Source organism: Hippocampus guttulatus, chromosome 6 (assembly GCF_054856545.1).
Source record: "Hippocampus guttulatus isolate MCC_2025c chromosome 6, RoL_Hgut_1.0, whole genome shotgun sequence".
In the NCBI taxonomy this organism is placed as follows: Eukaryota; Metazoa; Chordata; class Actinopteri; order Syngnathiformes; family Syngnathidae; genus Hippocampus; species Hippocampus guttulatus.
Window position 1 is genome coordinate 19866962 of NC_141266.1, and position 15083 is coordinate 19882044.

The 15083-nt window shown below is 41.9% G+C and overlaps 1 protein-coding gene across 2 annotated transcripts; it reads right to left on the reverse strand.

The window, feature by feature from the left end:
* Positions 1–3276: 3276 nt before the first annotated feature.
* Positions 3277–13545, reverse strand: tlr18 (toll-like receptor 18). 2 transcript variants are annotated; one of them, XM_086112726.1, is made up of 4 exons: positions 13436–13545; positions 6426–7424; positions 5075–6257; positions 3277–4264 (listed from the first exon to the last, which is right to left on the reverse strand). In XM_086112726.1, the coding sequence occupies exons 2-4, from the start codon at positions 7412–7414 to the stop codon at positions 3842–3844; spliced, it is 2595 nt and encodes an 864-aa protein (XP_085968852.1). In that variant the 5' UTR covers positions 7415–7424; positions 13436–13545; the 3' UTR covers positions 3277–3841. The 2 variants fall into 2 exon arrangements, with proteins under 2 accessions (XP_085968852.1, XP_085968853.1); XM_086112727.1 differs by lacking the exon at positions 13436–13545 and adding an exon at positions 13291–13389.
* Between the last annotated feature and the right edge of the window lie 1538 nt (positions 13546–15083).

Here is a 15083-nt window from a genome sequence, read left to right on the forward strand (position 1 = left end):
CATCCTGGAATCAGACAATTACATGACGTCAGCGTCCAATTGTCCAACGGTGAAATTGTTTTTCCAAGCTTAAGCCAGGTGTTAAACGTCACACCTATTTCCTGTCTTTCCACCATTCCTTTCAATACAGGCGCCATACTGCCTTGAATGTATTGCTTAGCTTTCACACTGCAAACCAGCACAGGAAAAACAGGGTTTTGATGGACAGTGCCAAAGTGCCTTTAGCAACCAAGCAGATGGTTCTGTTCTCACTCGTGATGCATGCATACCAATATACCAGTGTAAATGCTCCGATACTATGCCACAGATACCAATTTGCCAGCCTGACACCTTTCAGGCAGGTGGAGTAAGAACCATATAAGGCGTGCAGAGGTACTTTTAGGTCAACAGGGATGACGTCACTGCCCACTACCCCCATGACCAGAGCTGAGCAGTGAAGACCCTCACTCAAGAAACTTTGCGCAGACAGCCGGCTGCCACAACTTGCAGGGTGGTTGATTCCATCGACATATGAGAAGAACTCATCATCCATTTTGCAGGTTGACTGTAAATTATGCTCTACAAAAAAATGGAAAACGAATGTCTTCTCGGATTGGTGACGGAAATGTAAGCATTGGGCCGCTGGCAAGTTCCTGGAGCCCCGCCCCAACCGAAGCAACTCACGAGGCCTTCGGGCAACGGGGCACGTCGGGCAAAGAGAAATTAGCAATGGTGTCCTTCAGGTGTCCTGCCATAAATTTCAGTTTGTAACTACGGCCTGTCTGATACAGATTATTATTATTTATTTTTATTTCTATATTTTTTAAGACCAATGCAAATTTGTGTTAAAGGAAAAAAAAACAATGTATCGATTAATTTATATGGCATAATGCCTCAAAATAACATCAATGCATTTGTCAATTAAATGCGGATTTGCGCAATTCAGGGCCAGCCTGATTCTTATTCTATCTTTCAGAAAACTGCGGTTTTTAACAATACTTTATTAAAATAAAACCATTTGTCACAACTGAAAGACAGAATGGTATTATCAAAATTCTCAGGATTCAAAATGTCTAGAGGGGAAAAAACATTGTGGTATCAATTCTTCTCACAGCAATGTGGTTTCCTAAGAGACATTTTCTCCACTGGTTGGCACCGAGTGACACCTGAGACGCAACAACGTAGGGGGCGGTGGTGAGGAGTCACATCACCTCAGAATAATAGAATGGAAAACCAGCAAAGTGAACCCCATGCTGAGCAGCCTGTAAGATTTCAATTCACTTTCAGCTCCTTCCATATTTCATGAAGGTGCAGAGCAGTGGCGGGAAGTAAAGAACAATTACTTTTAATGTACTTGAAATATTTTTTTCAGGGAATCTGTAACTTCAGTATTTAGTTTATTTTTTCAACTGAAAACTTAAAACATTTAGTTGAATCGGCCAACATAAAATGTTTGTGAAGTTTGTTGCCCGGCAAGTTTGAGTTCACCCAACATTTTTTTGGAACAGTGCAACCTTTGACATTCAAAAAAAATCGCTCACAAAAAAACAAACAAAACTGTATTTTGTCAGCAAGGTATTCCAGGACATGAAAAAAAAGGGATTCAAAATTTAACACCTGACACTCACTTTTCCCACTCCGTTACGTTGAAAGCAATTCTATCACCACACCAGACTGGTGTGGACTTGATGTAATTATCCCAAGCTGTTTCTCTTTTTGTCAACGCAGGTAAAATAAATGCACACATCTTCTTTGAGTCTAAATGTGGCTATTTTCGGAAATGTCTGTATGAAACAGGTTTACGTTTCTATTAAAGTTTAGACAGCGTTGAAATGTATTCCAATGTGTTAATTTGTATTAAAGAAGTTGGGAGAATTAAGAAAGAAGCCAATCCTGTGGCCTCCAATAAATAACACGAGCCCAAATGAAACAAATTCACAACACTCTTAAGTGTTTTCAAATTCCCCCCAAAAAAGGGTTATTCTATTATTTTACCTGAAGAAAAAAGAGACACAAACTCACCTGACCGCGAAGTTAACAAGCTGAAGGGCGTCCACTCATCACTTGTGAACTCTTTTCACCGGAACCTGATTAATCTTCCGAGTGACAACGGCGACCCCTTTGGCCGTTTGTGGTACGACACGTCAGCGAAGCGGTGCAGATGAATGGAAGGGAGAGGACACTTTCAGGTCAAGACCTTGGAACGTCTTTTTCCACTTAAAAGCACGTCGGCAGTTACATTTATTCTGATGGCACTGGAGACGCTGCTGCTGTGCTTCCTTCGGTACACTCAATTTCAATAGTGGGATTATACTCGACGAAGATAGCGTGGAGATAAGGATTTACGTGGAAAGTAAGAAACTTTCGATCAGACATCAGACATAGAAAGTGCAAGTATTTATCGACTGCTAGTTTCTTTAAAAATTGATTAACTATTAGCTCCACCTCGGTGCTAATTAAGCTCACCATGGTTGGCGATAGCAATATAGGCATAGTGTTCCTTTGCCAAAGCTGAAACTTTTCAAATATTTTTGACACATCTTGTTAAAGGTTGGTGCCGCCCACCACAGTATATTAGGCAACACGTTCAGTTTGTGTATTTAAATATTAATTCAATTACTTGGGATCAGCGATAACACATATTCCGGTGATATGTTCTGCAAGTATAATTTTTTTTCCGAACATGAAGAAAGTGTTGAATTTTAAAATAGGTCAAAATGCGGCAATTTCTTGCCAACTTCTTAATACCAATACATAAAGCAATCCCAGAGTTAAATTTAAACATTTGCCATTCAAACATAGCAAAACCAATTAAGAGCTCAAAATCTGAGCCATGATGCCGGAGCACAAGCTACTATGCCAAAAACGAGTGGGCAAATTGATCAGTTTACATGAAATTTGGCAGAATCACAGAAAGCTATATGATTCAGATGAACATAGGGATTTGAAAGAATGTTTTATCACCTTTGATGTGTTTGAGGGACATTTATCATCTGTAAATTTTGGGAAGCTTTGTGCACATGATATGAACACTGTATAGTCTCTATACCGAGATAAATTTAAAGTTTTTTGCATCCCATTAAAATGATAAATCAGGACGAATTGGCTCAGACTGTAAAATGATGCATGCAAACATGTAGCCATCAGTGTTTTGGACAATGTGGTAGAAAATCGATGTCATTTTTCAAACTGCATTGCTTTTCAAGGTAGTACAAAGTCTTTGGGGGTGCATTTTTGTTTGTTTGTTGTTTTTTTGAGTTTGTGCCTTAGACATACAACTCACCAAATTGTTTGTTTAATGCACATTTTTTATTCAAGAAGACAGTAAAAAAAATAATAAATGCCCAGCATTTTACAAATATTCGTTAAGGTAGGCCTGCAGTGCGCTTCTGTTCTGTTCGCGATCCTTAAACGACTGACACTTTCAAGACGTTTTTGTAAACAGTACTTCGACTAGGACAGGGCGATTAATGGTTTTCATCCGAATCATAACGCCGTTGGAGCATTTATACTTTCATGATTTCAAATATACAGGTTGCTTAACATCCAGTTTAAGGTCCATGTACAGTACTTGTACTCTTTCTCCTCATTCGCCGTACAACTTTGGCCCACAAGTAGAACAACTACAGATAACTCGTGATGCAAAAATACGCACTGACAACTACGTGTGACCAGTTCTCCTACTGAAGTACTAAAATAGTAGCTAAAATGCAGCTCTTCAGATGGAAATTAAGGATATCGAATGAATGCTGAAACAGCTTTCCATACTGGCGGCTTCAACCAAGTGCACAGTGGGGGTTGAATCTTTTCAGCATCCGAGTATCGTGTTCATGTGGGCCCTTTTGTGTCCAGGCGTTTAGGTTTACCAAGGGCCTCGCGCCACCACAGGGATTTGTCTTCCATTGAATATTTCATCTTTAACGTATTCCGCTCCTCCATCAGGATCGGCCATTTCCGGCCCCGTAGGCTCCTTCAGCGAGTGGCCCCCGATGGAGGAATTCTTACTCCGGGTGCTATGCCTGGTGGGTTTGCCCAAAACGCTCCTCAACTGGGCCCAGAAGAAAGCCTGCTGGTTGGCCTGCTGAGGCCACTCCAGGTACGTCTTGGTGCTTAGCATCTTCTTCAGCTTGCAGTACTTACTGGGCAAGGAACCCGGATCGATGGGTTCCTTCACCACCAGGATGACGTCGCTGAACGTTTTGCCCATGGCTCGCTGCTGAGCAAAGTACAGCTCGTAGTTGCACCATTCGCTGTTGACAAAATGCCGTGACAGCACAAATATGACCTGCGAAGAGAAACAAGAAAACAAAATACTTTATAATCCTTGAAAGCTTTGTGGTATATTGCCTCTAAAATTACAGTGGTGCCGTGCGATACCATCTAAATTCATGTCCACGCTTGCAGCGTCAAAACACTCTCAAATCATCTTTCCCTATTGAAAGCAATCAAAGCGCCGTTCATCTGTTCTAACCTCCCCCCCAAAAAACAACATTTCCAAGGAAAATAGCTTTCTCTCACATGATATAATGTGGATGGATGGATGTCCTCTTGAGTCACGCTCCTGACAAAAGGGACGTAATGAAACTATCCACTGGGTGGCGACGTTGCTCCCCTAATTTCTCATTCTCATTCCTTTCCTGTGAACTCCCCTTAGCATGTGAGAACCATGTATTAACACCAAATTGAACTACACTTTGGTTCCGTTTTGCTTTTTTATTTCCTTCTATTTTTGGCACCTTTAGGCGCAAGCCAAATCATTATTTATCACTTTAAAACCATACGTTATCAGGCTGAACTGGACTGCAAGGCTTGGTGCCAACTTGTCAAAAGGCCACTTGACGTCTGAGATGCACAACCTTTTTTTTCATCTCAGGAGTTTGTATTGGGTAACGAACCTAATCTGCTACTTAATATTCTTAACACCAAAAGCCACGATTGTATTTTTAGCGCACTACATCCAGTGTTTTATCATCTCAAATGTCTGGTACTTCTTTGAAGACAGAGAAGGCCACTTCCCCTCAAAATAGTTCTTCTATTATCACATAGTGAGGGTCGCCACAGCCAGTGGTGGTTTTGCACGACAGCACTGCGTTACCTTGTGACTGCTTTCAATATTCTCGATGATGTTGTCGATGATCCAACGTCCTGGCATGAAGTCCCTCTCGTGAATGCACAGTCGGTAAGGGTTCCGGTTGTTCTCCAGACATGGCAGCAGCTGCTCCCTCACCCAGTCGGCGTCACAGTGGCTGTAGGATATGAAGGCGTGATAGGCGAAAGGGCCGGCTTCTCCGGCAGCTCGCTCCTTGTGCGCTCTGTATTTGGCCCTAATGATCTGATAAGTGGCCTTGGTGTACCACGGCAGGTCGAAAATGTAGCAGATGAGCATCAGGATGAGGATGACCGCCGTGGTGGTGGCGACGCTGATGATGATGACCAGTCTGACGTCGCATGCCACCTCGCTTGGGAGGTATTTGGATATGACGGTGTTGAGGAATTGCTCTGGGTGGTAGCACTTGTAGTTCTCGGGCCAGTCCGTTAGGTTGACCCGCCCTTTGGTCTTGGTGTCCTCAATAAAGGCGTGAAGCTCACAGGTACAGTGGTAGGGGTTGTTCCCAGCCCTCAGGTGAGAGAGTCCAGGCATGTGCTGAAAAGATTCCTTGCTGATGAGACCGAAGGAATTCCCATCCAAAGCCAGCCTGAACAGCGACGGGCTCTCCCACCTGGATGGGATGAACTTGATTTTATTGTCGCTTAGAAGCAACTCCTTCAGGTTTATGGCTTTCTCGAAGTATGTGACATTTAGCTGGTCTAGGTTACACGAGGACAGGTCCAAAAAGTGCACGGTTGTGGGCAGACAAGCAAGGGCTTCTGTGGTAAACTGGTTGTGGTGAGCGATGACTGTGGTGATGTTCGTTTGCCAGATGCAGCCCCGGCTGCTTTCGGCGGATCCCAGCTGGTTGTGACTGAAGTCCAAGACTTGCAGCCGGTGAAACTGCCTGGTCAGTGCCGACAAGTCTCTCAAGCTGGTCAGCTCGTTGGTGCTCATGTTGAAGGTGTGAAGACTGGTCATGGAGCCCCGGTAGTTGCACAACTGGTTGAATATGTAGTCATCCCGTAGGCGGTTGTTGGAGACGTCCAGGACTTCCACACCACTCATCTCCACCCAGGCGTCGCAAGGGACAGAGTTGAAGTATACGTAACCAATGGACAGCTGCTTGACCTTGTTGAACCAAGTGAAGCGCCAGTCAAACCGCAGTATGTCGGGATTGCTGATGTACCTGAAAGACATCAGGAGCCAAGTTTTTAACCAAATGTATCAAATGTGCTAAACATGTCGAGATTTACTAGTCACAAAGCCACCAGCGAACGAGTGGCGTCTCGTAGCTTGAACTAAGTTGGAGTATTTGTAAGTCTACTTTATCCTGAACCTAAACAGCACGGCTTACCAGAGATCTAGCTTTTCCAGCTTCAGGTCGGTGATGCTGGATTTGGCGCCGCTGTCGGTGAATTTTTGCGAGCGTGCAAAGTCAATGTACTGGAACCGGAGCCTCTTTATAGGGGCGACTTGTAGGTTGGTCAGGGTCATTCTCAAGAGGTTCTCATTGAACTTTCCTCTGTGGAAGACTAACTGGAAGACTGTGATGTCCCCTAAACCCTGGAAGATGTCCTCGTCTCCCGTGTAGTATGTGAACTCGAACAGGTTGCGGAACTGGATGGCACTGAAGCTCTTGTTGGCGAGGTCTTGCAGCATGTGAAGCAGAATGCCAGGCCGCTGGTCAATGGCCACGTCGAAGCCCATCTGTTCGGTTTGGACAATACGTAGACTTCCAGGCTCATAGTAACTTAAATTGGTGGAGCATTTGATAGCGAAACCTTTTAACTTGATCTTCATCAGTGGGCGAAAGTCTTCCCTCTTTAGACCCTCCACCAGAGGGCCACCCAAGGACAGAACCTGCAATTTAGCCAACCTAGAAAATCCCTCGGATAATGTAGCACGCTTGTAAAGATTGTTGGACATGTAGAGATACTTTAAGTTCAGCAGAGACGTCAGAACCGAGGTGGGAATCTCTTTCAGGGAGTTGTTGAAGATGTTCAGACGCTCGAGCAGGTTGTTGTTTCCGAAGGCGTCGTCGTCGATGCGCGAGATGTTGTTGTACTGCAGATTCAGCACACGGAGGAGAGGGAGACGTCGGAAGTCCTCCAAACGGATTTCTTGCAGTTTATTGTAGGACAGGTCGATGTCCTCCAGTGTGGACGGAAAGTATCTCCACGGGACACTCTCCAGTTGCCCGCCCAGGCAATCTGCCGTGCGGCCCGCGTTGGAGAAGCGACAGGGTATCCCTTCCATGGCTCCGCTTCGGGTCGATGGTCTCTGGGTTGGCGACGTGTGCCCGCCATTGAAGACGGCACTGAGGACGACGAAGCTCCACAACATCGTGACTCACCTGTCAAAACAAAGAAGCAAGACATTCATACTTACAACAATTGGAACGTTTTACAGTCCAAAAAAGACCATTCATTCATCTGAAAAATAATAATTCAGCTCTCAGCGTCAGGTGCGGGAAGCTGTCCCTGCACCTGTTACTGGTACGCTCATGAGCAAGACATTTTTCAGATCTTGAAATGAAGGCTGGGACAGGTTGGGCCCATTGTGTAACATTTGATGATGATGCTTGAGTCATAACTTGAACGCTTTAAAATGTGATTGTGTTGGATGAAGCCTTTTGTGGTTGTTTTAACTACTCGGCAACTGTGGAAAAAAAAAAGGCAGTCAATGTCCTGGATATACGGCTTAAGGTCAGCGTACAAAGTAGTAACACACACTTTGTTCTCACTAATTAGACAATTCAAAGCACTAGCAGAACGACTGTGACGTTTTTTTTAACCTGTGCTGCTTTTGGCCAACCTTAAGATAGAGATAAAATAGTCAAACTGCCACATTATAAAATCAGTCTGAGCATTTGTTTGATATAATGAATATCCAGCTTTAGGTCCATTTACTTAAGACAAATACTATAAGTCCTCAAGACCGAGTCCTACAAGTTCTGGGTTTTTTTTCCCCACTAGTGCCAGTTTTTGCCAACTACCATATCCTTAAGTTGTATATTAGCTTTATGGAAAGCCGTCTGAACAGTTCAATGTCTGATATCAATATCTTTGATCCCAATTTAGTCATTTTGCTGACTGCTGAGCTAACTCTTTAATGCACAAATAACGATAACCTGATAAGCTGTCAGACAAAGAGCGTTCTAGGACATGGACCCTTAAACTGGCTATCAAGGATATGGAATAAATCCTCAAAAAGCTTTTCATACAGCACCACCGAGTTGACTCTCAGAGCAATTGATTGATGATACAATGGAACCGTTCAACGGGAATGATTTACTTTATCACCCGTTGAGTTGATAAGAAGTGGAAATATTTCTCTCGCACTCCAGCGGCCAAAAAAAAAAAAAAAAAAGATTTTGAAAACATAATGCTATTTTTAAAGCATTGATAACAAAAAATACAAGTGCACTCGACAGGAAATCATGCCCCGACAACGGTGTTTATGAGCCGCGTCAAGAATTGTAGTGCGGTGCTGTTTAAACTCGGCGCTAAAGTGGTCCTTCTCTCAACATTATTGCCACATTGAGCATTTTCATTTATCCGTTCAATGAGCAACTACTTATCTTTGTCTCTATTCATAATGTCTGAGCTTGTGCGTTGCTTGGATATGTTGTTTATGAGAAGATTTTTTTTTTTTTAATTTCTTAAATGTTTGCTCAGCCCACTCCGATGATGACTCACCGCGCCTTAGTGTCCTTTAGGGATTTGCATCATCTCATTGCTTTTTCCACTTTGTTTTTGTTTCATTTCACAGCTCTCTTTATTTGTCCCCCTTTGTTTTTGCTTCATTTCATTTCTCCTTTGACTCTTTTTCAATTTTGCAGTTGGTCATCTTAACCTGCCATCTATTAACTCATTCACTCCCAATGACGTTTTTAAACGTCTTTTCAGACTTGGTCTAGAATTGGCTGGTGCTGAATGAGTTAAAATCTCCCACAAAAATGCACAATATTTTATATATTTTTTACTCTTTTCATATATTTTTGTTTGACTCCATTAATAGTATTTAAGATCACGTCAAATCAGTTTAATAACACGCTGACACATAAGTGACAAACGTAGCAGTCGGACAAGGAGAAAAGTACGGCGTTCCATATTTTTCTTAAAACTTTTCTCCGGGGGGGGAAAGAAAAATCAAAGCAATTCCATTGATCAACACGCGCACACATACCTTCAGGTTCCCCGCTTCAAGAGTGTAAACACACTCTTTCAAAACATTTCCTCATACTGTCTTTATATTGTTGGTCTCTGCGTCGGCGGAACTCACGTGCAGGACGTTTTACAGCTTTCCCACAAATTGCGTGCGTGTGCCTGCGACCGCGCGCGCATGTGCATCGACGTGCGTATGCATTTAATGACCTCATCATATAGATTTGCTAAGGTCCAGCTTTACTCGCCTTCTGAAGGGTTCTAAATGTTATGGTGAAATATCCAGGATTTCGTTTGCCACTTCCGCTTCCATCCCTTCGAACTTCATTTTGCGTTTGTGGTCTTCTCACAAATAAGTGGCGACTATCAAAGACAAAAAGCGCGAGAGCCTTATCTAAATAACGCGGTCTCCACCGCGCTTACGACTGCTGCCAGTTGCGTAGGAGGTCATGTGCAAAACACTCACTATCTGTGTGCACTATCTGTTTGCAATTTAATGCCTGCTCCATATTTGGTATCAAAGTAAATCAGGCCCCAAATGTCTTGAAAGCATCATCCAGAGTGTGATGCAGATCCAAAAAAAATTTTTTTGAAAGAAATTTGGACGAGTCTCTGTTGGACTAATTAATGTTTTATGATGTATTTTCTCGGTTGAGATTTGAACCACCGTGAGTTGCCATGGCAACTTGCCTCATGTGTAAATAGCCCGCCGGCTATATTTGAGCTCTTGTTTATTCAGTTTCTTTTGAACAACTTTCTGTTTTGATGTCGAACATTTTTGGACAACTTCACACTGTGCCCAATTTGCACAATATTTACCCACTTAGCCTGCTGCTCAGATGTTTTTAACGTTTTAATTACGGGCATCAAAATTGCAAATCTGTTCTTTCAAACAATGTCCGTGGGTTTTATGATGCCAGCGGACTGTACGCCATTGTTCCAAAAAAGGATTCATCTCAATGGGATATTTTGTTTTGGAAATCACAACAAAGCTGTGATCAAGCAACTTCCCAAATTGCGTTTCGCCTGGTAGGTTCCACTTTATTTATCTTATTAGTGTTCTTAAAGACTATTTGAGTCAGTTTGTTATGCTTTTTGTAAGGGTCAAGTGACTTAATATTTTAAACTACCTGGCGCAATGTCGTCTTAAAAGTACTTCATAAAGTGTCAGTAAAATTCAAACGACATGAGACTGTGTGAGACTAGTACTTGCCATGAGACTTCTCTCGGTACTCTCCTTGGTTAGCCTGTTCTTGCTTAATCTATATTGTGAAAGGTTCATTATGTCATGAAAGAGTTGAGTCGTGCTTGTTTTATATACCTTCAAGTTGGAATTATAATTGACATAGCTATTGCTGTGTAAAAGGCTCATCCGATGATTCAAATCTCAAGTCTTGGTCGCTACTTTGCTTGAAATGCTTTGGTTGTTAGTGTAAAAAAAAAAATCTAATAAAAGATTAACAGGGGAAATGTAAAGTATTCGGGAAAGGAGTGACGTCTTGTGAAATATGAATACTTTTAAAGGGGAAAAGTGTTTCCTGTCTGGAGATTAATCAATGTTGTGGCCTTGGCCTGGTTTGTTATTAACCTGCACAGCAGCCGCGGCAAGACTGAGTCACATGGAGGAAGTTTAACGCCTTCTCACGTCATTTATCAGAAGAAGGAATGGTCAGGCTTTATCTGAGTGGCACATTGATGTTGCTACACCTCATTCAATGAGACTCGAAGAAACTAGGCCATGTGAACTATTGTTGTTTTCTTTTCCCCTCAATTGGTGTGTACACTGTGGATAGATGCCAGATCAAGAGCTAAAAAAAAAAAAGCTTCTGAGATTATTTCCAATGAACCCATGCCAATCCGCACATGGACATTTGTAACCTTGAAGAGCCGCAGGTTTTTTCGTACAACATGAAAAAAATAATTCACTGAGGAACACACCTATTTTAACTACATGTGCGCTCTGTAATGCCACCAGGGGTCGCCAAAACGCCCTGTTCCTTCTCTGGTGGAGGGTCCTTGTGGCATTGATGAAAGTTAACAGGTGCTAACATGTAGCTGCTCAACATTAGCGACGTTTGGAACTATAGAAACGCTTGCGCAAAACATTTCTACATAGTAAGGGACGGTATATGTTACAAAAGCACCGATGTATTCTCATGTTGGAAATCTTGGACCCAAGCGGGTACGGCGTTACGCTAACTAATTGAGCTGTGCAGTTCATCTGTTCATTTTATGATGTTACATTTTTGAACTTTTCAGAAATTAATTGAACTAACAGTTTTTTGTTTGGTCATGTGACCTTCACAAGTTGCTCCGTGATTGGTTATTACCTGAGCTACAAACGCACTTATTGATCAGAATACCCCATTTAGACTGGTGGTGCTGCATGCAACATTTTAATATTAAGGGAAAAAAATTACTTGACTTCCCCTTTTAAACAAAAATTGACCAGCCAGGTGAGCAAGCGATGTGTGCATCTCGTGACAGAACACAAAAGGCACTCAGTGGCTGCCAAAACGATAGCGATAGTCGGACTGGCTCAATTAGTACACAGGCGGCATTTTTTATTATTATTTTTTAAATGACTCACAGGGTTTAAACTCAAAAATATGCCACGTAATGCCGGAAAATTGCGAAAATTCTGAATGAACCTTTCAGTGACAGTGGTTACTACAGTGGACAGTTTATCATGTTATCAGGTTACATGAAAGGCTTAATAATACATATTACCGGGACCATGGCCACAGAGGATGCTCCTCAACTGTAAAACTATTATTATTTTTTTTTTTTTGTCTAACAAAAATCTGCTATTTCATGCTAACATGTAATATGAAAAGACATGGGTATGCTAACGGAACTTTGCATCAATCTTACGGTAATTATAAACTTTCAAGCAACTGGTACTTTAACACACAAGAGCCGCAACACATCCAAACAAAGCATACAATAATACTCACGGGCTTACAGTGTATATTTTGTCCACTGTATGGGGGATGGTTATTTCTGGACTTTAGCTATGCTCTTAATTACGCTGCTTCTGTTCCTGTTGGGCTCAGTGCTGCCTGCCATTTGGTTCGTCACTGAAGGCGCACAAATGTAGATATATACTTGTATCATGTGTCATATAAACCACCCTAACAACAATCTCTCCAAAAAAAAAAAATTGTAGTATGTTGTCTTCTTGCGCAAGCAGCAGTGTGAGTCACGAGCTAACCTTTTATAAAGCAGCATATGGTAAAAAACAGCACCCTGTTGCTTTTTGGCTGCTAATATCTTTTAGCACCATCGGTTAGCAAACGCAAACTTGCAACACAGCGTTGTTGCGATGTTGTTACGATGGCGACTGATTATCGCTAGCAGTGTCATTGGCGTAATAGCAAGTCAAAGAAGCCCAGTCAGCACTTGTCTTGCCTCAAGGTTTAGCTTTGCTTTTTTTTTTTTTTTTGGGCGCTGACTTGTTGCTCAATCCAAGCCTAGCTATATCACGCAAAGAACAACTGGAGGTTGTGAACTCGCCCAGTCACAGAATTCCTTCACTTCACTGACTATATTTAGCATAAACTGGCACGGAACTGGACAAGTATAGCTTAGAAACAGAATACTGCCATCACATTTTGTACTTGGACCAAAACCTACATTGATACTGAAAAGGATTCCATTGAAAAATGCACAAATCAAAATACTGTTCTATTTTATGTTCTGTTGTATTATGGTTTTTTTGTATTCTGGTTTTAAAATTATATAAAAAAATATTTTCTATTCTTTGCTTATATCAGCTGTCCAAAAGGCATTTTCTCAATTTAAGCGTCCTGGCTTTCACATTAACCGTCTGTAAACTTTCAACTTACAAAGCAGAATTTTAGCTATTTTTCCCCCTTAATCTCCATATTATTTTTTTAAAATTTTGTCCGTACATTTTTCGACAAACACAATTTTAGAAAATTATTTTATTGATGTATTTATTTTTACCAGCAGTTAAGATACCAAAATAAACATTGCACATAAAGTAATCATAGGCATGCACAGCTATCTATCACCCCTTCCAAAACTCACTCAAAAAGGGTCAATCCGTGAGCCACTTCTTGTCCTGGAGCCACCAGTTGAGCAACCCTACTCTGAATCACTCGAGCATTCATTCAACAACAACGCGAATGAGAATGTTTGCTGTGGATCAAAATGTTTAGCATTTGAAACTCACTTCCTTAGAAGAATGGTCAGGCGCTTCCTCTTCTTCCTCAGCGTGGCCACACGTTTGAATCAGGCCAGTGTGTCAGACCCGTTTGTTGCTGTTGCCCCGAGCTAACTCCCTTATGCGCTCACTCTGCCTCACGCGCGTGTGTGTGTACCGTAAGTGTATTGTGTGTGTGGTGTTCAGGAATGTGGAACGGCCTCCAAACCATGACTTGTTTTCTTTCACTCTGCTGACTTAGACTACTTGAAAGTGGAACTAAGGCCTCGTAGTGCACAATACGCTTTAATTTTGGAGCGATTTGATTTTTGACTGCATTCATCACAAAACCACGAGGAAAATAAAATATTCTTCCCAACCTTCCCTGTGAAAATTTTTGTTGGTGAGGGAAAAGGGATGGATCAATTGGCAAAATAAAAAAGGCTCACATAAACCTTTATCAGCTCCACGATGGGTAAATTCCAGTTTTTACAGCAGCGCAGTGACTAGTAGCAGCATGCAAGTATGATATAAATATCTACGTGCATATTTACAGCATTGGCCAATGAGACACGTAAATAACTACTACACTACACAGTATGTGCAGATGTGATCTTGAGCAGTAATCACAGTCTGTAGCATTGTATATTTGAATATACAATGTATGTAATCAATAAATCATCTCTCAAAGCATTTTACAATTGAACCCATAACAGACCAGCGGTGCAGTGGCAACTATACAAGCATAATAAATTTACACTTAATTTACGTCACCAGCAGCAAGAATGGTCCGCAGCATTGTGTGTCGCATGGAAAACGTACAACAGCAGAATACTCTATCATGTTATTGTGCATACAATTTATACCAATGTGAATGTGAACAGCCAAGTGAATCATGAGCAGTACTGAATGAAGCATTAAACACAGTACACGTATCACGAAGTCATAAATAAACACAGTGTGTTTGGCGGATATTTAAAAACCGTGATATTAAAATGGTCAGAGATTCTTTATCCCCCGCGAAGAACAATGTATATTTCCGCTGCTTACAGAGTAGTTTAGATCGGTTTCATGTATATCGGTACGTCTGTAATTTACTGCCTCCGGGTTGCCAAGTCGTGCACACCAGAATGAGCGGCCCGATGTCCATAGAAATGAAGTAAAAATGTGGCAAATGGAGAGCGCCAGGATTATTTGGCAGCATTGTCTATACTGGCTCAACATAACTCCAGTGATGCAGATGGTGATGAAAACTATCGATAGCAAGTAGATAGCAAGGAGTGTGAAGTCGCAACTTGTTCTTGTTTGCCCAATCTTCTACTGCTTTTTTGATTTATATTCAAACGGGGGGGGATCACCAAAACCACAAATCAAGCCTTGATGATGTAGGCCTTCTGTTTTGACTTTTAAACATTAGTCTTCCATGGCACCTTGTGATTCATTTTCCCCCTCCCCCACCCCCTCACACACACACACACACACACACACACACACACACACTTTAAATGATTTGTGCCGACGTATTGGTTTTGATATTTTGATACCCAGCTCATCTTGATCAGTTTTGAATCACGACTGCTCGACTTGCGTAATCCTACTGTCCACACCTTTGTTTATTGAATAGCTTCGTGATCATATTGTATATTTGCGTCGCTGTTTGTGAATAGCTGCCACACAA

Excerpts from the sequence above, each read along its gene's own strand:
- tlr18 (XM_086112726.1), bottom strand. The coding sequence starts at position 7,414 with ATGTTGTGGAGCTTCGTCGTCCTCAGTGCCGTCTTCAATGGCGGGCAC. Across the intron at positions 6,258-6,425 it reads CTGGAAAAGCTAGATCTCTG|GTACATCAGCAATCCCGACA; the intron begins GTAAGCCGTGCT and ends GATGTCTTTCAG. Across the intron at positions 4,265-5,074 it reads ATATTGAAAGCAGTCACAAG|GTCATATTTGTGCTGTCACG; the intron begins GTAACGCAGTGC and ends TTCTCTTCGCAG.